The 20,091-nt window shown below is 52.4% G+C and overlaps 1 protein-coding gene across 1 annotated transcript in view; it reads left to right on the plus strand.

Annotated features, from left to right (window-relative positions):
• Positions 1 to 20,091, plus strand: part of CPS1 (carbamoyl-phosphate synthase 1) — a 119,615-nt gene that overhangs the window by 56,377 nt on the left and 43,147 nt on the right. The window contains exons 22-26 of the mRNA XM_054177026.1: positions 4,632 to 4,773; positions 6,985 to 7,050; positions 8,691 to 8,754; positions 11,547 to 11,728; positions 19,029 to 19,223. Of these exons, the coding sequence (XP_054033001.1) occupies positions 4,632 to 4,773; positions 6,985 to 7,050; positions 8,691 to 8,754; positions 11,547 to 11,728; positions 19,029 to 19,223 (649 nt within the window). The remainder of the gene's footprint in view (positions 1 to 4,631; positions 4,774 to 6,984; positions 7,051 to 8,690; positions 8,755 to 11,546; positions 11,729 to 19,028; positions 19,224 to 20,091) is intronic.

Below are 20,091 nucleotides of genomic sequence, written 5' to 3' on the forward strand. Positions count from 1 at the left end.
TATAAATGATTGTCCATTCTCAGTGGCATACAAGGAGAGACAGCAGAGGCTGGCAAGGGCAGCCTCTGCCCCATTTATATTTGTCCCAGTGAACTTCTCTCCAAAGAAAACTGGGTCTGCTGCTGGTGAGGCTGCACAAGCTTTTGTCATGCTGCAGCAGTTCTCCCATTTCACTCTGTCTCTGGGCCCTCTAGCATGGAGAAAGAATCCAGAGTGGGCTGGGTTGGAAGGGACCTCCAAAGCTCATCCAGTCCAACCCCTCTGCACTCAGCAGGGACATCCCCAACTAGATCAGGCTGCCCAGAGCCCTGCCCAGCCTCACCTTGAACAGCTCCAGGGATGGAGCCTCAACCACCTCCCTGGGCAACCTCTTCCAGTGTTCCACCACCCTCATGGTGCAGAACTTGTTCCTCACATCCAATCTAAATCTGCTCTGCTCTAGGTCGAAGCCATTGCCCCTGGTCCTGTCCCTGCAGGCCTTTGCAAACAGTCTCTCTGCAGCCTTCTTGTAGCCCCCTTCAGGTCCTGGCAGGTTGCTTTTAAGTCTCCCTGGAGCCTTCTCTTCTGCAGGCTGAACACCCCCAGGTCCCTTAGCCTGTTCTTATAGCAGAGCTGCTCCAACCCCCTGATCATTCTCATGGTGCCCTTCTGGACCTGCTCCATCAGGTCCATGTCCTTCCAGTGTTGAGGGCTCCAGAGCTGTACACAGCACTGCAGGTGGGGTCCAGATTTAGGAGTAGCTGACTTCTGGATGAATAGGCTGAGCCTGAGCATGCTCATCTTTGCAGCTGCTCTCTGTCTGTATAAACCACAGGAATAGCTGCTGGGATAAACCAGAGTTGACCTGCAGGGGTGAGCCTGTGGGCTCACAGGGCAGATGTTAAGTGATGCACTAGCTGTGTACCAAATGCTACCAGCTCAGGCTTTGACCCTCAGTTCACAGACCAGTCCTGCTTCCTCCCATCAAGGCCCATTAGCACTCACCTGAGCAAAACACAGGCAGGCAGCAACCTGACAGCATAACTAAAATGAAGCAAAGCCTGATTGGGGAAGACAAGAAAAAGAATGCCTCTTTCCACATCAAGCTGCCAGCATGTTTATTGAGCATCCCTCCTAAATGGGTGGGTCAGGGGAAAGCTGGTCAAGTGGAAAAGAAAGCCCTGCTGGAGCATGAAGGCTTTCCTGACAGTAGCAGTGCTGCCAGGGTGACTGCAGTCCAGTAGTAGACTTGCCCCAGGTTCTCTGGGCCAGGTGAACATTTCCTCATTAAGGGCAATTCATTCCTTGTCTCTTTATCTTGTGTTGTTGAAGAAGTGAGTGGATGGCATTCCAAAGCTAACAAGGTGGGATCTGAGATGGAGCAGCACTAGAAATGGGTAGTTTGAGACTGGATGTCAGGAAGAAGTTCTTCCCCATGAGGGTGGTGAGACACTGGCAGAGGTTGCCCAGGGAGTTGGTGGAAGCCTCATCCCTGGAGGTTTTTCAGGCCAGGCTGGATGTGGCTGTGAGCAAGCTGCTGTAGTGTAAGGTGTCCCTGCCCATGGCAGGGAGGTTGGAACTGGATGGTCCTTGGGGTCCCTTCCAACCCTGTGATTCCAATTCTGTGATTCTAAACCAAAAAGCAACAATAAATCAACACTGGAAGGTGGAACAGAGGCAGGAGCAAAGTTTGGGAAAGGTTTGTGTGCAGGGTGAGTGCCCAGAGGCTGGAAGGGACCTCCAAAGCTCATCCAGTCTGACCTCCCTGCAGATCACATTGCCCACAGCCCTCTCCAGCCTCACCCTGAATATCTCCAGCGATGGAGCCTCAACCACCTCCCTGGGCAACCTGTGCCAGTGTTCCACCACCCTCGTGCTGCAGAACTTCTTCCTCACATCCAATCTCAATCTGCTCTGCTCTAGAAGCCATTCCCCCTGGTCCTGTCCCTGCAGGGCTTTGCAAACAGTCTCTCTGCAGCCTTCTTGTAGCCCCCTTCAGGTACTGGAAGATTATTCTTAAGTCTCCCTGGAGCCTTCTCTTCTCTTGACTGAAACACCCCCAGCTCCCTCAGCCTGTCCTCAGAGCAGAGCTGCTCCAACCCCCTGAGCATTTTCATGGCCCTCCTCTGGACCCTCTCCATCAGGGTCCATGTCCTTCCTGTGCTGAGGGCTCCAGAGCTGGGGTTGCTTATCCTGGAGAAGAGGAGACTCAGGGGAGTCCTCCTTGCTCTCCACAACTACCTGAAGGGAGGTTGTAGCCAGGTGGGGATTGGTCTCTTCTCCAAGGAAGCAGCACCAGACCAAGAGGACACAGTCTCAAGCTGTGCAGGGGGAAGTTTAGGCTGGATGTTAGGAAGAAGTTCTTCCCAGCAAGAGAGATTGGCCATTGGGATGTGCTGCCCAGGGAGGTGGTGGAGTCACCATCGCTGGAGGTGTTTAGGAAGAGACTGGATGGGGTGCTTGGTGCCATGGTTTAGTTGATTAGATGGTGTTGGGTGATAGGTTGGGCTTGATGATCTCAAAGGCCTTTTTCAACCTGGTCTATTCCATGCCATTCCATTCCATTCCATTCCATTCCATTCCATTCCATTCCATTCCATTCCATTCCATTCCATTCCATTCCATTCCATTCCATTCTATTCTATTCTATTCTATTCTATTCTATTCTATTCTATTCTATTCTATTCTATTCTATTCTATTCTATTCTATTCTATTCTATTCTATTCTATTCTATTCTATTCTATTTCTTTCCATTCCATTCCATTCCATTCCATTCCATAGTGGAAAATCCAATCCAATGACTCTCTTTCATGCTTCAGCTTCCTGACACATTCCAATCAAGTGGCCTTAGCCCTCTCCTCCCTCCCCAACACCACAATGCTATTTGTTTAGAAATGCCATCAAGCCAAGGCCATAATTCAAAAGCTCTGATTTAGGAAAATTGCTTGTTTGTTAATCATTTCTTTTCCCCTGATTCAGAGTTTGCTTGCTCATAAAATATTGATTTATTGGGGCAGGCAAGAATGCTCTTGGCCATGAAGATGAAAAGCAAAAGTGCTGATAAAAATCCATAGGCTGTTTTATGTCTTTTGCAAAAGCTAAGCTTGGGAAAGGTAGCCTAGAAACAGAGGCAGGCAGAAACTGTAAGGGCCTGTGGTGGAGCCAAAGTGCAGCCAAGATCATAGGGGGTCAGGGAGTGATGGGACTGGGGGGAATGGAACAAAAGCAGAAGTGGGGAGGTTGAGATTGGATGTCAGGAAGAAGTTCTTCCCCAGGAGGGTGGTGAGAGACTGGCAGAGGTTGCCCAGGGAGGTGGTGGAAGCCTCATCCCTGGAGGTGTTTGCAGCCAGGCTGGATGTGGCTGTGAGCAAGCTGCTGTAGTGTGAGGTGTCCCTGGCCATGGCAGGGGGGTTGGAAGTGGCTGATCCTTGAGTTCCCTTCCAACCCTAACAATTCTGTGATTCCATGTCCCTGCTGACTGCAGGGATGTTGAACAAGATAACCATTGAGGGCCCCTTCTAACCCAATGCTTTCTATGATTCTTTGACTCTGTTGAGAGATTCTAGCTGGAAATAGGAACTAAAGCCAGTTGTCCCTGCTTTGCCCTGTCTGCTCCCTTCTCTCCATCTAAAAAGTGCAAGAAACAGGATGAATGATACAGGAAAAGCATGGATAACAGTGTCAGAAGGAAAAAGCTCCCTGGCATGTGAGGCTCTGAAGGTCATGCCTGCTATGGATGCTTTTTCAAAAGACTGGCCAGAGGTAGACAGAACATCTCAAATAACAGAGAAAAGGGCTCAGAGTTGGGCATGAGCATTGGAATGGAATTCAACAAGGGCAAGGGGAGAGTCTTGCACCTGGGAAAGAACAACCCCATGGAGCAGGAGAGGTTGGGGACTGAGCTGCTGGAGAGCAGGGAAGGGGAAAGGAACCTGGGGGTCCTGGTGGATGGGAGGTTGACCACGAGCCAGCAATGTGCTCTGGTGGCCAAGAAGGCCAATGGCATCCTAGGGGGGATTAGGAGGGCTGTGGTGAGTAGGTCAAGAGAGGTTCTCCTCCCTCTCTACTCTGCCCTGCTGAAGCCACATCTGGAATCTTGTGTCCAGTTCTGGGCCCCTCAGTTCAAGAAGGACCTCAGGGAACTGCTGGAGAGTCCAGCACAGAGCCACAAAGATGATTAGGGGAGGGGAACATCTTCCTCCTGAGGAGAGCCTGAGGGAGCTGAGGGCTCTGGAGCTTGGAGAGGAGGAGCCTGAGAGGTGACCTCAGTGCTGTTGCTAAAGCTGTGCAGGGGCAGTGCCCAGAGGCTGGAGCCAGGCTCTGCTGGGGGATGCCCAATGCCAGCACCAGGGGCAGTGGTGGAAGCTGAGGCAGAGGAAGTGCCATGGAAACAGGAGGAAGAATTTTTCCCCTGTGAGGGTGACAGAGGCCTAGAGCAGGCTGCCCTGGGGGGTTGTGGAGTCTTCCTCTCTGGAGATACTCAAACCCCACCTGGATGTGTTCCTGTGTGAGCTGCTCTAGGTGATGCTGCTCTGGCAGGGGGGTTGGACTGGATGAGCTTTGGAGGTCCCTTCCAGCCCCTAACAACCTTCTGTGATGCTGTGCTTCCTGTCAAGCCTGACACAGAGGTGTTTTTCTTATTTATTCCCAGTGCAACCATCCCAGAAGAGACCCTGAGGAGAGCCAAGCAGATGGGCTTCTCAGACAGACAGATTGGGAAGTGCCTGGGGCTGACTCAAGCCCAGTGCCGTCAGCTGAGACTGAAGATGAATATAATGCCCTGGGTGAAACAGGTACATGAGAAACAAGGCTCCTCATGCTGGGGGGGAAGGGCTGCCATGATTGCAAGGAGCTGGGCACCTCCATGGCCTTACAAAGAGCTGAGCTAAACACAGTGGAACCCCTGGCTCTGCTGACAGCCCTGGGAGTTTCGACACTGGCATGAAAAGAGAACAGATTTCAGGCACACAGATGCCACTGCTGCACTGCAGGCAGCAATGGAAGGACAGGAATGTCCCCAAAGAGCGACTCAGCAGTCTTCTTGCTCATTTTGTGTGTGGCTGAAGGAGAAGCACAGCTCTAGGAAAAAGCTCAGGAGCTGGCCCAGCACAGCATGACCATGAAAAGCCCTAATAGGTCTTTTCTCTTGCTGGTGACTCCTGCCAGGGTAATGCTTTCCTGGAAATGTGCTGTGGCTAGGGGTTCATTTGCTACTCACTGTGATGGCACAAGCCTAATGAGAAAAGGCCTTGGGGGTGCTGGGGGAGGAGAAGCTCAACAGGAGCCAGCAGGGAGCACTTGCAGCCCAGAGAGCCAAGCAGAGCCTGGGCTGCAGCAAGAGAAGTGTGGCCAGCAGGGCCAGGGAGGGGATTCTGCCCCTCTGCTCCACTCTGCTGAGACCACAGCTGGAGCACTGGGTCCAGTTCTGGAGCTTCTGTTACAGGAAGGATCTGGAGGTGCTGGAAGGTGTCCAGAGAAGGGCCACGAGGATGAGCAGAGGGCTGGAGCTGCTCTGCTCTGGAGGCAGACTGAGAGAGTTGGGGTTGTGCAGTCTGGAGAAGAGAAGGCTCTGAGGAGACCTTCTTGTGGCCTTTCATTGTCTGAAGGGGGCTACAGGAAAGCTGGGGAGGGACTTTTGAGGGTGTCAGGGAGTGACAGGACTGGGGGGAATGGAAAAAAAGCTAGAAATGGGTAGACTGAGATTGGATGTTAGGAAGAAGTTGTTCCCCAGGAGGGTGGTGAGAGACTGGCAGAGGTTGCCCAGGGAGGTGGTGGAAGCCTCATCCCTGGAGGTTTTTCAGGCCAGGCTGGATGTGGCTGTGAGCAAGCTGCTGTAGTGTGAGGTGTCCCTGGCCATGGCAGGGGGGTTGGAACTGGCTGATCCTTGAGGTCCCTTCCAACCCTGACAGTCCTGTGATGCTATGATCCAGCATTCATGGCAGTGTCAGGAGTGCTTTGCTAGGTGCTGTGCTGCTGCATTTAAGGTATGTGGCTATTCAGCTGCCACCAGCTGGGTTGGGTTTTGTTGTTTGTTTATTTTTGTCCTTAAAAAGACAATTCAAGCAACCCAAACTCCTGAGCATTTCTGAAAGAGCCCATCTGTACCCTCAGTCCAAATGTCAGGTGCCAAATCCCCTTCTGTTCCCCAGCTGCTGTTTTCCTTCTATGTCCTCATCTGGCCCAGAGGAATCTGCCTGGTCCTGCCCTGTGTTCTTTCAGCTACATCTGGCACTGTAGTGCTGGATTGATTGGTGTGCCAAGGTACCCTTAATAAGGTCATTCCACTCATGCCTGCCTTTGTGGCTTCAAAGCAGATGCTGCTTCTTGAGTCATGAAGTACAAGTTGCAGTATTAGCAGCAGTAATGAGCAGCAGACACTTACACAGTGCTAATGATGTAAGGTCACATCCTTCATTAGTCACAGGGATTGGGACAGGCAGTGAGGATTCCTCAAAAACCCTAAAGACTGGGCAGGTTTTAAACTCATATAGCCCTGGTGAGGCCACAGCTGGAATATTGTGTCCAGTTCTGGGCCCCTCAGTTCAGGAAGGACCTCAGGGAACTGCTCAAAGAGTCCAGAGCAGAGCCATAAAAATGCTGAAGGCAGTGGAACATCTTCCTCATGAGGAGAGCCTGAGGGAGCTGAGGGCTCTGGAGCTTGGAGAGGAGGAGCCTGAGAGGTGACCTCAGTGCTGTTGCTAAAGCTGTGCAGGGAGAGTGCCCAGAGGCTGGAGCCAGGCTCTGCTGGGGGATGCCCAGATTGAGATTGGATGTTAGGAAGAAGTTGTTCCCCATGAGGGTGGTGAGAGACTGGCAGAGGTTGCCCAGGGAGGTGGTGGAAGCCTCATCCCTGGAGGTTTTTCAGGCCAGGCTGGATGTGGCTGTGAGCAAGCTGCTGTAGTGTGAGGTGTCCCTGGGCATGGCAGGGGGGTTGGAAGTGGCTGATCCTTGAGGTCCCTTCCAACCCTGACAACCCTGTGATTCTGTGATTCTCCCCTGTGCAGATTGACACCCTGGCAGCAGAGTACCCAGCAGTCACTCATTACCTCTACACCACCTACAGTGGGCAGGTAGGTTCCATGGCTATGTCCTTTCTCTCCCCTGGGCTGCCTCACTGCAGGAGACCTTGCAGGTGTCTCACTCTCTGCAGCTCTTATTTTGGATGGTGTTGCATATAAGCACCTTACAGCAGGCCTGGAAGTTCCAGCTGCTGAAATCCTGGTCAAGTGCAGTGGAGGGGAGGTCCCTATGCTGCTCTCAGCCTGTCCTCTGTCATGTGTACAGGGCAGGTCCTGGGGATGCAGAGCCCATGTTTCCTTCTCTGCTCTGCTGAGACCCCAGCTCCACTCCTGCCTCCAGTTCTGGTGTCCCCATCATAAGGACTCAGAGCTGCTGCAGTGAGGCCAGAGGAGGCCACAAAGATGGTTCAGGGGCTGGAGCACCTCTGCTGTGAGCACAGGCTGAGGGAGCTGGGGGTGTTCAGCCTAGAGAAGAGAAGACTTAGATCTGCCTTCCAATACCTGAAGGGAACATATAGGGAGGCTGCAGAGGGACTTTTAACAAGTGTTCAACATCTTTGCCAGTGACATGGACAATGGCATTCTGTGCACCCTCAGCAGGTTTGCTGATGACACCAAGCTCTGTGGTGTGGTGGAGTCACTGGAGGGCAGGGATCCATCCAAAGGGACCTTGACAGGCTTGAGAGATGTGCCAGTGCCAGCTTCATGAGGTTCAACAAGCCAAAGTGCAAGGTTCTGCACCTGGGTCAGGCCAGCCCTAGGCACAAATACAGGCTGGACACAGAGGGGGTTGAGAGCAGCCCTGAAGAGAAGGGCTTAGGGGTGCTGGATGATGAGAAGCTCCCCAGGAGCCAGCAGTGCCCTCATGCAGCCCAGCAGGCAGCTGTGTGCTGGGCAGCAGCCAGAGAAGTGTGGGCAGCAGGGCAAGAGAGGGGATTCTGCCCCTGGACTCTGCTCTGCTGAGACCCCAGCTCCAATCCTGCCTCCAGTTCTGGTGTCCCCATCATAAGGACACAGAGCTGCTGGAGTGAGGCCAGAGGAGGCCACAAAGATGATCCAAGGGCTGGAGCAGCTCTGCTGTGAGGACAGGCTGAGGGAGCTGGGGGTGTTCAGCCTGGAGAGGAGAAGACTCCAGGGGGACCTTATAACTGCTATCCAGTACCTGAAGGGATCCTGCAGGAAAGCTGCAGAGGGTCCACCCACAGGACAAGGGGAAATAGGTTGAAATTGAAGGAGAATAGGCTTAGATTGGATTTTAGGAAGAAATTCTTCACTGTGAGGGTGGCAAGGCTCTGCCATGGATTGTCCAGAGAGGTTGTGGCTGCCCCCTCCCTGGAGATATTGAAAGCCAGGTTGGATGGAGCCTTGAGTAACCTGGACTGGTTGAGAGGTGTCCCTGCCCATGGCAGGGAGGTTGGATTGGATGATCTCCAAGGTCTCCTCCAGCCTAAGGTGTTCTGTGATCCATCTCACCCTAGTACTCATTGAGATGTGAAACTTAACAGCTCCTTTAGCTCAGGTGCAGCACCACTCATTCCAGCAGAGTTGCTCTTGATTTCCATGGCAGTAAATGAGATCAGCCTTGAGCCCTGAAGGATCAGATCATTGGATGTGGGCTGAGCACCAGGAACTTTTTATTCTTTAGAGCTGCTGAGTGCAGATCCTGATGACTTTTCTCCCTCCCTTCTCAGGAGCATGATGTAAAATTTGATGACTGTGGAGTGATGGTGCTGGGCTGTGGACCATATCACATAGGTAAATCTTCCTTGCAACTCCTCTGCTCTTCTTGCACCCTTGAGCCTTCCTTGGACAGTCTTGTGGTTCATTTATTCCTCTTCTCATGTGGTGACAACACCCTCCAGAGCACAGTGCACAGGACATCAATCCCTAACACCAGGTTTGCCTTTTACACTTGCTTGCAGGCTTCATTTCATGCCCTGGCTGAAACAGGAGAGTTTGATTGCTTTCCACTTGTCACTTAGTTGTGACTTCCACACTTTGAGGGGCTTTTTTTTTTGACCCTCCTTTTTGCACCTGTGCCTGGCTAGATGCCTTCTACACAATTCCATTGCTCCCACAACTGCCTTGTTTGTTTACTCCCAGCTCATGTCTGTGTTGTTACATCCAGTGCATTTTACTACTGGAAGCAGAGGTGACTCTTAAAAACATTCTGATCCATCTTCAGCTGCTTTCCTCTGAAGCAATTCTCTGCATGATGTTTGGGGTTTATTTCTCTCAGCCCACTCAGATGATTATGCAGTGTAAGCTTCCTCCTGGCTATGAGTAGACAGACAGACTGCTGAATTCTGCATGTGATGACTTTCACTTCTTTTCATGGCTCTTTCCAAAGAGCTTGCAATTATTGACAAGGAAAGAGGAAAAAAAACACCCTGCTTGTTATTCAGAAGTATTTTTCTTTGCTCTGCCTCTCACAAGAAGTGGTGATGGCATTTGAGAGCTGAAGTTTCAAGCTGCATGCATTTGTTTTGCTTGGGTGGAGAAGTGATGTGCTACTGCTGCTGGGAGGATGTGTCTTGGAGAGCAGCTTCCAGGCTGTGATCTGCTGGAGAGCAGCCCTGTGGAGAAGGACCTGGGAGTGCTGGTGGACAACAAGGTCTGCATGGGACAGCAATGTGCCCTGGGGGCTGTGACCATTTGAGGCTGTGCCTTTAAGGAAGGGGCACACTGGCTAAATGTTTATAACATATTTTGGTATTCTAAACGAATTTCATTGGCCAAGTGAAGGTGGGAGGCGAGGTTAGTCCCGGCGCAGCTGGAACTTTCTCTCAGCCTTCCTTTCTTCGCTGTCCCTCTCGGCTGGATCTGCTTCTGGGCTTCTTGCCAAGAGATAAGAAACTACCTCCCTGTGCATAGGCCTCTGTCTGCTGTGCTAACCCCTCTTTTCTCATCTTCTACCTCTTTGGGGGAGAAGGGAGGTAGGGGGGTGAAGGGGGCACAGGGGGAAGCCCCCTCTGTGGGGGGTCTGGTTTCTGGTTGAGTTCATTTGCTGTATATTCCTGTATATATTGTAAAATCCCTGTATTTGTGGTGTTACATAGAATCTGTTTCCTTGTAAAATATACTCTCATTTCTCTGACTGGGTTTAGCTGTGGTCTCTTTCTCAGTGGGGGAGGGAAAGCAGAGCCTTTCCTTTCAAACCACCACACTCCTTTTTTTTTTGGTGCCCAACGTGGTTGAAGGCTCACCTGTTGTTGTTGAAGGCTCATCTGCTGTGTTTGGAGGCTCACCTGTTGTGGTTGGAGGCTCACCTGTTGTGGTTGGAGGCTCACCTGTTGTGGTTGAAGGCTCACCTGCTGTGTTTGGAGGCTCACCTGTTGTGGTTGAAGGCTCACCTGTTGTTGTTGAAGGCTCACCTGTTGTGGTTGGAGGCTCACCTGTTGTTGAAGGCTCACCTCCTGTGTTTGGAGGCTCACCTGTTGTGGTTGAAGGCTCACCTGTTGTGGTTGAAGGCTCACCTGTTGTGGTTGAAGGCTCACCTGTTGTGGTTGGAGGCTCACCTGTTGTTGTTGAAGGCTCACCTGTTGTGGTTGGAGGCTCACCTGTTGTTGAAGGCTCACCTCCTGTGTTTGGAGGCTCACCTGTTGTGGTTGAAGGCTCACCTGTTGTGGTTGAAGGCTCACCTGTTGTTGTTGAAGGCTCACCTGTTGTGGTTGGAGGCTCACCTGTTGTGGTTGAAGGCTCACCTGCTGTGGTTGGAGGCTCACCTGTTGTTGTTGAAGGCTCACCTGTTGAGGTTGGAGGCTCACCTGTTGTTGTTGAAGGCTCACCTGTTGTGGTTGGAGGCTCACCTGTTGTTGTTGAAGGCTCACCTGTTGTTGTTGAAGGCTCACCTCCTGTGTTTGGAGGCTCACCTGTTGTGGTTGAAGGCTCACCTGTTGTTGAAGGCTCACCTGCTGTGTTTGGAGGCTCACCTGTTGTTGAAGGCTCACCTGCTGTGTTTGGAGGCTCACCTGCTGTGTTTGGAGGCTCACCTGTTGTTGAAGGCTCACCTGCTGTGTTTGGAGGCTCACCTGTTGTTGAAGGCTCACCTGCTGTGTTTGGAGGCTCACCTGTTGTGGTTGAAGGCTCACCTGTTGTTGAAGGCTCACCTGCTGTGTTTGGAGGCTCACCTGCTGTGTTTGGAGGCTCACCTGTTGTGGTTGGAGGCTCACCTGTTGTGGTTGGAGGCTCACCTGATGCATTTGGCTGCAACAGACCCTGTTTAGCCTGTCCCCTCCTGTGGGCTTGGAAGTCAGGCTGGATCTACTGGCTCCATGGCTGATGCTTTGCAAAGTTCTAGGCTTGATCCTGTACAGCAGAAGAACATCCCCACAGGCATCCAGCAGCTACCCTCAGAGCAGTGGCTACAACAGGAGCACAACTCAGTCCCTTGCTCTGAGCTGACTCCAGGCAATGCTCTTTGGGTTTTATTTGCCTTTTTTTTTTTGTCCTTTCTTTTTTTTTTAAGCTTCATTGCTGAGCAGGTCTGTGTGTGTTTTCTGCCCTTCATCCTTCCTTTCCTTGCCTGCCTTTCTGTCTCCTGGCAGGCAGCAGCGTGGAGTTTGACTGGTGCGCTGTGTCCAGCATCCGCACGCTGCGCCGGCTCGGCAGCAGGACCGTCGTAGTGAACTGCAACCCGGAGACGGTGAGCACGGACTTTGATGAGTGTGACAGGCTGTACTTTGAGGAGCTGTCCTTGGAAAGGATCCTGGACATCTACCAGCATGAGGTAAAGGGAAGCAGAAGCGCAGCAAAAAGCCAGGAAGCAAGCCAAACTGTTCAGAATTTGCAGGGTCAGAGGATGTTAGGGGTTGGAAGGGACCGCTGAAGGTCGTCGAATCCAACCCCCCCCCTGCCAGAGCAGGTCCACAGAATCCAGCACAGGTCACACAGGAACACATCCAGATGGGTCTTGAGTGTCTTCAGAGAAGGAGACTCCACAACCCCTCTGAGGAGCCTGTTCCAGTGCTCTGTCACTCTCACAGCAGTGAGCCCTTGTGGCCAAGAGGGCCAATGGGATCCTGGGCTGCATTCAGAGGAGCGTGTCCAGAAGATGGAGGGGGATGCTCTTCCCCCTCTATTCTGTCCTGGTGACACCTCACCTGGATTATTGCACCCAGTTCTGGGCTCCCCAGCTCAAGAGGGACAGGGATCTGCTGGAGAGAGTCCAACAGAGAGCCACAAGGATGCTGAAGGGACTGGAGCACTGCCTGGTGAGGAGAGGCTGAGAGCCCTGGGGCTGTTTAGTGTGGAGAGGAGAAGGCTGAGAGAGGATTTAATAAATGCTCGTAAATATCTGAGGGGTGGGGGTCAAGAGGGAGGGGACAGGCTCTCCTCATTTGCACCCTGTGATAGGACAAGGGGTAATGGACATAAACTCCAGCACAGGAGGTTGGTGTCACTAGCTTGCTTCTGGCAGAGCAGCTGGGGGCGAGGCGGGGAGGGAGCTCGCTAGCAAAAGCTGTTTGGTTTGGATCCCAGCGTTGCATTTCACACACTGATGATGTTCCTAGCAGACTGCTCAGTAATGGTTGCCAAATAAATATGAAATTGTTTTGCAAGATGCCATATTGTGCCATATTTACAAGCAGATTTAATTTGCTGCTCAGCCACTGACTGCACAAATGGTTCTGCCCTGGCAGCCCTGAGCTCGAGCGCTTCAGCCCGTCCTTGACTTTCAGCACGAGCACTCCCCCGAAGCAGCAGAGCAAACGAGGTGCACAGCACTAACACATGCTCAGGAACTTGCAGCCCTGGGCCTGGTGACACAGTGGCAATGTGGTGGCTGTGGTCCAGCAGGCAGGCAGACTGGAAAGGGCCTTTTGAAACTGCCATCGAAGCAAAACATGTTCAAGGGGGATGGGGATCTGCTGGAGAGAGTCCAAGGGAGCGCTCCAAGGATGCTGCCAAGGAGCACTGCCTGGGGAGGAGAGGCTGAGAGCCCTGGGGCTGTTTAGTCTAGAAAGGAGAAGGCTGAGAGGGGATCTGATCAATGGCTATCAATAGCTGAGGGCTGCATGTCAGGAAGGGACAGGGACAGGCTCTGCTCAGTTGCACCCTGGGATAGGACAAGGGGCAGTGGATGGAGACTACAGCACAGGAGGTTCCACCTCAACATGAGGAAGAACTTCTTGGCTGTGAGGCTGACAGAGCCCTGGAGCAGGCTGCCCAGAGAGGTTGTGGAGTCTCCTTCTCTGGAGCCTTTCCATTCCTGTCTGGATGTGTTCCTGTGTGACCTCTGCTGGATTCTATGCTCCTGCTCTGTCAGGGGCTTTGGACTGGAGGATCTCCAGAGGGCCCTTCCAACCTCTAACATCCTCTGATCCTCTTCCAGCTCCTGACCCAAACACTACACTCCTCTGTTAAGGATTTTCATGTGCTCAGAAGTGCTGATATCAGGAGGCAGAGAAGAGTCCTATGCAGAATTGATACTGGGGGGATGTATAACATATCAAGTTGGTCCCCAGGTGGAAAAAGCTGATTTCTGACTGGTGACACACTCTGCTTGGATTTGTGGCTGAGGCTCTCAAAGGTGCTTATGGGATCTTCCTCTCCCTTGAAATTCAGAGTGAGCTGGCCCTGTAACTTGCTGAAGCAGCTTTGCAGAGCACAGCTGTCTTGGGTTGAGCTGGACCTGCTGCTGCTATCCACACCAAGCAGCAGTCATGCCAGCTTCAGAAAGGAAAGTGTTGGCTGGAGCAAAGTGTTATGGGGCTTGAAGTTCAGACTGCGAGATGGGAGGCTTCCTGTGCTGGTTCCAGCTTCTGGGTTCCAGGGTATTGGCTCTGTTCCACTGGGATGGTGGCAGGACAAGGAGGGATGGTGGAGGGATGGTGGCTTGGGCTTTTGGCTCCCTTGCTCCTGCTTGCAGCTGCTCTGTGTGGTGCTTTCCCTGCCAAAAGGCTGAGGGAGTTGTGCATTTTGTACTGTCATTGGCTGATTCTGATCAGTAAACTCTACTCTTAGATCACTTTGTGTGTGTCTCAACCCTGGCTTTATGTGTGTTACTTTTCCCTCACTTCTATGTTGGGGGAACAGCCAGGTTAACCTACTGATCCAGTTTCAACTGTTTGTGCTGATTCACAGACTCACAGAATGTTAGAGGTTGGAAGGGCACTCCAGACATCAGCCAGTCCAACCCTCCAGCCAGAGCAGCATCACCCAGGGTAGGCTGCACAGGAATGCATCCAGCTGGGGTTGGAAAGGCTCCAGAGAAACAGACTCCACAACCTCTCTGGGCAGCCTGCCCCAGGGCTCTGTAACCCTCACTGCAAAGAAGTTTCTCCTCATGTTGAGCTGAAACCTTCTCTCTTCAAGTTTGTCCGCATTGGTCCTTGGCTTATTGCTGTGCACCACCCACAAGAGCTTGGCCCCCTCCACTTGACCCCCAGCCCTCAGCTATTGATAGACATTGATCAGATCCCCTCTCAGCCTTCTCTTCTCCAGACTCAACAGCCCCAGGGCTCTCAGTCTCTCTTCACAGGGCAGATGCTCAAGTCCCCTAAGCATCCTCCTGGCTCTCCCTTGGACTCTCTCCAGCAGGTCTCTGTCTCTCTTGACCTGGGGAGCCCCAAACTGTTCACAGGATTGCAGCTGTGGTCTCAGCAGGGCAGAGCAGAGGGGGAGCAGAACCTCCCCAGCCCTGCTGGCCATACTTCTCTTGCTGCCCCCCAGGATCCCCTTGGCTCTCTTGGCCACCAGGGCACATTGCTGTCCCATGCAGAACTTGCTGCCCACCAACACTCCAAGGTCTTTCTCCATGGTGCTGCTCTCCCCAGGGCATTCCCTAACCTGCCCTGGTGCCTGCTGTTGTTCCTCCCCAGATGCAGGACCCTGCACTTGTCCTTGTTGAACTCCCTGAGGTTTGCCTGCAGCCAGCTCTCAGCCTGTCCAGCTCTGCTTGGATGGCAGCACAGCCTGGCAGGTGTCAGCCACCCCCAGTTTGGTATCATCAGGAACTTGCTGAGGGTGCACTCAATGCCCTCAGCCAGGTTGTTGGTAAGGATATTGAACAGAGCTGGGCCCAGTACTGATCCCTGGGGAAGACCACTGGCCACAGGTCTCCAAGTTGACTTTGTGCCACTGATAAAAACCCTCTGGACTCTGCTGTCAAGCAGTTTCCAATCCACTTCACAGACCAAAGGCATCCTGGCTGGGATCAGCAATGCTGTGTCCAGCAGCAGCAGGGAGGGGATTGTCCCCTGGCACTCAGCTCTGGGGAGGCCACACCTAGAGTGCTGTGTCCAGTTTGGGGCACCTCAAGACAAGAGAGATGTGGAGGGGCTGGAGCCAGGGCAGAGGAGGGCAAGGAAGCTGGGAAGGGCCTGGAGAAGAAATCTGATGGAGAGCAACTGAAGGAGCTGGGGATGGTTAGTGTGAAGCAGAGGAGGCTGAGGGGAGACCTCCTGGCTCTCTGCAGCTCCCTGAAAGGAGGTAGTGGAGAGCTTGGTGCTGGTCTCTTCTCACAGGTGATTAGCCATAGAACAAGAGGGAAGATCCTCAAGCTGCAGCAGGGCAGCTTCAGACTGGACAGGAGGAAGAATTTTTTCCCATCCAGAGTGGTCAGGGCTTGGAATGTGCTGCCCAGGGAGGTGGTGGAGTCCCCAAGGCTGGCTGTGTTTGAAGGTGGTTTGGCTGTGGTGCTTGGGGCTGTGGTTTAATGGTGAGCTTTGTAGGGTAGGGTTCTGGGTTGGCCTTGGTGATGCTTGAGGCTCTTTTCCACCCTGAATGTTTCTGTGGTTCTGTGAACCAGATGAGTGGATTTTTGCACACTGCCATCATCATTTAGTGCTGTTCCCTTCCTTGGGCTTGGCGATGCTGAGGGTCTTTTCCACCCTGACTGTTTCTGTGATTCTTTGGGAAGTCTCTGATGGCTCTCTGGGCTCTTAAAGGCTTATTTTTGAATGCTTTAGGATTATCCAGGAGGCTCAGCTCTGTAAGCATTGAACTTGTGTTTGCATGAGCAAAACTGAGGAGGAAACTGGTGTGGCAGTTTGTCAGACAAACCCCACTGATGAAACACAGCATCTAATTACTGCAGGATGAAAGGGAAGGTAGAAACAGGTGATGAGGGAGCAACTGCTCATTTCAAGATGCACTGCTAGCAATTAGCAAGTTGGGTAGGGCTAAATATGTGCAAAGAATAATGCATGCCTGTGGTGACTTGCATTATCCTGCTCCCCACAGCAGGGCTTGGGGGGGGGGGGGGATGAGAGGGGTTGCAGGTCGCAGTGTCCAGCAGCTGCATCCTCTGTGTCTCGGTCCAGAGTGGGAGAGAGGATTGGATGGGGGTTTTTTGAACATCTCTGTGTTGTGGAATTAAGGCACAAATGAGGCCACATATCAAAAGCAAGGCTGTTTATTAACAGAGGAGAGAGAGAGAGAATGGAGAAAGAGAGAGAGCAGGAAAGGAATTATATTACCACCCCACCCAAGTTGATTTAGGTCCAAGGAAGGATGCTGCTGCTTTGGCTTGGAGGAGAAGTCATCCTTGTTAAGTTGTGCTGTCCTCAGCTGGAGGAGGAGAGGAGGGAGAGATCCCAAAGTCCAAGTCCCCTTCAGTTTGTGTTGTGCAGTCGTGTAGTTCTTCTCTCTTCTCCAGGAGTTCTTTTCTTCTTCCAGCAGGCAAGCTCAGGGCACAGCGTGGTCCTTCCAAGGAAGGATGCTGGTGGAGTGTGGTGAAGAGAGGCTTCCTGTGCCCTCACTGTGAGGGTGACAGAGCCCTGGAGCAGGCTCCCAGAGAGGTTGTGGAGTCTCCTTCTCTGGAGCCTTTCCAGCCCTGTCTGGATGTGTTCCTCTGTGACCTGTGCTGGATTCTGTAGTCCTGCTCTGGCAGGGGGCTTGGACTGGAAGGTCTCCAGAGGTCCCTTCCACCCCCTAACATCCTCTGTTCCAGTGACCCTGTGACTCAGTGGAGCCTGAGCTCTCCACAACAGACTCATGCTTTGGAAGACAGTTTCATTTACTGTGATTGTGCACAGCTGGCCAATAATTAAAAGAGAAATCCCTTCCCCCAGGTTTATTGGCTTTTTGTTCCCAGAGAAGATGTTCTCCTACCATTTCAATATCTGTCTGCTTGAGGGCCTCTTCTGCTTCTTTTTGAGTTTCCAGGATCGTTCTGACACAGTTCAGAAAGCCAAAGGAGGCTCTTAGGTACCATTTTAAGGGTCTTAATGTGTTTTCAGGCTCAGGGAGGAAGAAAACCCAACCCCATTCCTAATTGCATAAGAGCAAGGTAGGAATACAAAGACTGATTTTTGTCATCAAGAGGAAAACAATTCCCTCCAGGCTTCTTTCACTAGGCTGTGGATAGCTTCCCTTTTAAAGGCATCTCATGGCAAGGAGGTTATTCATTTTCTCTGTGATTCAAATAGGGCTGAGGACAAAGTGATGTGCATGGGAGTCCCTTTCTGTCCCTGTTCCCTAGCAGGGCAGTGGGAGGCTCTTTGGGAGATAAGAGCTGGGTTTGAAAGGCAGAATTAAGCAGCAGCTGGGTCTCAATGTAAGGCTCTTTCTGGGTAAGAAATGAGTCTGTGACTCTTGGCTATCTGCCTAGGTGAGCCATCTCCTCTGTGTCCTTGGGGCTGGAATGCTTAACACCATCCCAGCTTTGCTGCAGGCAGAATTTGGATTTTCAAGCTCAGTGGCCAGGATGGTTTGAGAGGAAGGGTTGAGTGACAGCTGCAGAGCAGCCCTTAGCCAGGACATTGGCATTTCAGATGTGCTGAGGACAGATTAAGATGTTGGTTGACCTTGGCAGCAAAGCCAGGCTGACTCCATCAAACAGGAGCCATGCTAAGCTGCAAGAAGGACTTGGATTTATTCACTCTCTGGTTGCTGTCCATGTGGGATTGTGAGCAAGCTTCTAGCAGAAGTGGCTCTAGCAGGAGTGAAAATCTTGGCTTGTGAGCAAGCTTCTAGCAGAAGTGGCTCTAGCAGGAGCGAAAATCTTGGCTTGTGAGCAAGCTTCTAGCAGAAGTGGTTCTAGCAGGAGTGAAAATCTTGGCTTGTGAGCAAGCTTCTAGCAGAAGTGGCTCTAGCAGGAGCGAAAATCTTGGCTTGTGAGCAAGGTTCTAGCAGAAGTGGCTCTAGCAGGAGTGAAAATCTTGGCTTGTGAGCAAGGTTCTAGCAGAAGTGGTTCTAGCAGGAGTGAAAATCTTGGCTTGTGAGCAAGCTTCTAGCAGAAGTGGCTCTAGCAGGAGTGAAAATCTTGGCTTGTGAGCAAGGTTCTAGGAGAAGTGGCCCTAGCAGGAGTGAAAATCTTGGCTTGTGAGCAAGGTTCTAGCAGAAGTGGCTCTAGCAGGAGTGAAAATCTTGGCTTGTGAGCAAGCTTCTAGCAGAAGTGGCCCTAGCAGGAGTGAAAATCTTGGCTTGTGAGCAAGGTTCTAGCAGAAGTGGCTCTAGCAGGAGCGAAAATCTTGGCTTGTGAGCAAGCTTCTAGGAGAAGTGGCTCTAGCAGGAGTGAAAATCTTGGCTTGTGAGCAAGGTTCTAGCAGAAGTGGCTCTAGCAGGAGCGAAAATCTTGGCTTGTGAGCAAGCTTCTAGGAGAAGTGGCTCTAGCAGGAGTGAAAATCTTGGCTTGTGAGAAAGCTTCTAGGAGAAGTGGCTCTAGCAGGAGTGAAAATCTTGGCTTGTGAGCAAGGTTCTAGGAGAAGTGGCCCTAGCAGGAGTGAAAATCTTGGCTTGTGAGCAAGGTTCTAGGAGAAGTGGCTCTAGCAGGAGTGAAAATCTTGGCTTGTGAGCAAAAGGCAAGTGAACACTGAAGATGCCTTTGTTTTCCCAGGCAGTTTGAACTCAGGTTAGTGCTGCCTGCTGAGTGCCATCCAGGAGAAGCCTGCTGGTTTAGAAAGGCTGCTTACCCTGCCTCACACCTGCCGCCCGGCTGCCTCCGGCCCAGCGCAGCTCCGGTTTGCCTTTCCCCCACAGCCAGTTTAGCACTGATGTCACCTGAGCAGTGCCTTCCTCCTTCCAACAGATTCTGACCTTAAGCTAACTGGGCCAGGGCCACGCTCCTTTCTCTCTGCCCACAGGGCTGCAGCGGCTGCATCGTTTCTGTGGGTGGGCAGATTCCCAATAACTTGGCGGTGCCGCTGCAGCAGAGCGGAGTGAAGGTCCTTGGCACAGATCCCTCGCAGATTGCCCGGGCTGAAGATCGCTCCGTGTTCTCCGCTCTTCTGGATCAGCTGCACGTGGCCCAGGCTCCCTGGAAGGCAGTCAGCACACTGGTGAGTTGCAGCTGGAAATGATGGAGCTGCTGGAAGTTGTTGTGAGTCATTAGAAGTTTGCTGATGACACCAACCTGGGAGGCTTGGCTGATAGAGCTGAAAGCTGTGCGGCCGGCCAGCCAGGCTTGGACAGACTGAGAGCTGGGCACAGAGGAACCAAATGAGGTTCAAGAAGGAGAAGTGCAGCGTCCTGCAGCTGGGGAGGAAGAAGAAACTGCAGCAGTACAGGCTGGGAGGTGATCTGCTGGAGAGCAGCCCTGTGAAGAGGGACCTGAGAGTCGTGGTGGACAACAAATTATCCATGGGACAGCAATGTGCCCTGGTGGCTGAGCAGGCCAAGGGGATCCTGGGGTGCATTGAGAGGAGTGTGTCCAGCAGATCAAGGCAGATTTTTCTCCCCCACTACTCTGCCCTGTTGAGACCTCCCCTGGAACATTGCATCCAGTTCTGGGCTCCCCAGTTCAGGAGGGACAGAGATCTGCTGGAGAGAGACCAAGGGAGGGCTATGAGGATAATTAGGGGACTGGAGCCCTGCCTGGTGAGGAGAGGCTGAGGGCTGTTTAGTCTGGAAAAAAGGAGACTGAGAGGGGATTTAATCAATGTTTATAAATATTTGAGAGATGGGTGTCAGGAGGAGGGGACAGGCTCTGCTCACTTGGTCCCTGTGATAGGACAAGGAGCAATGGATGCAAGCTGCAGCACAGGAGGTTCCACCTCAACACAAGGGGGAACTTCTTCACTGCAAGGGTCACAGAGCCCTGGAGCAGGCTGCCCAGAGAGGTTGTGGAGTCTCCTTCTCTGGAGCCTTTCAGGGCCTGTCTGGATGTGCTCCTGTGTGACAGGAACAGGGAGGGTTTACAAGGGTAAA

This window comes from Dryobates pubescens, chromosome 37 (genome assembly GCF_014839835.1).
Source record: "Dryobates pubescens isolate bDryPub1 chromosome 37, bDryPub1.pri, whole genome shotgun sequence".
Classification (NCBI taxonomy): domain Eukaryota; kingdom Metazoa; phylum Chordata; class Aves; order Piciformes; family Picidae; genus Dryobates; species Dryobates pubescens.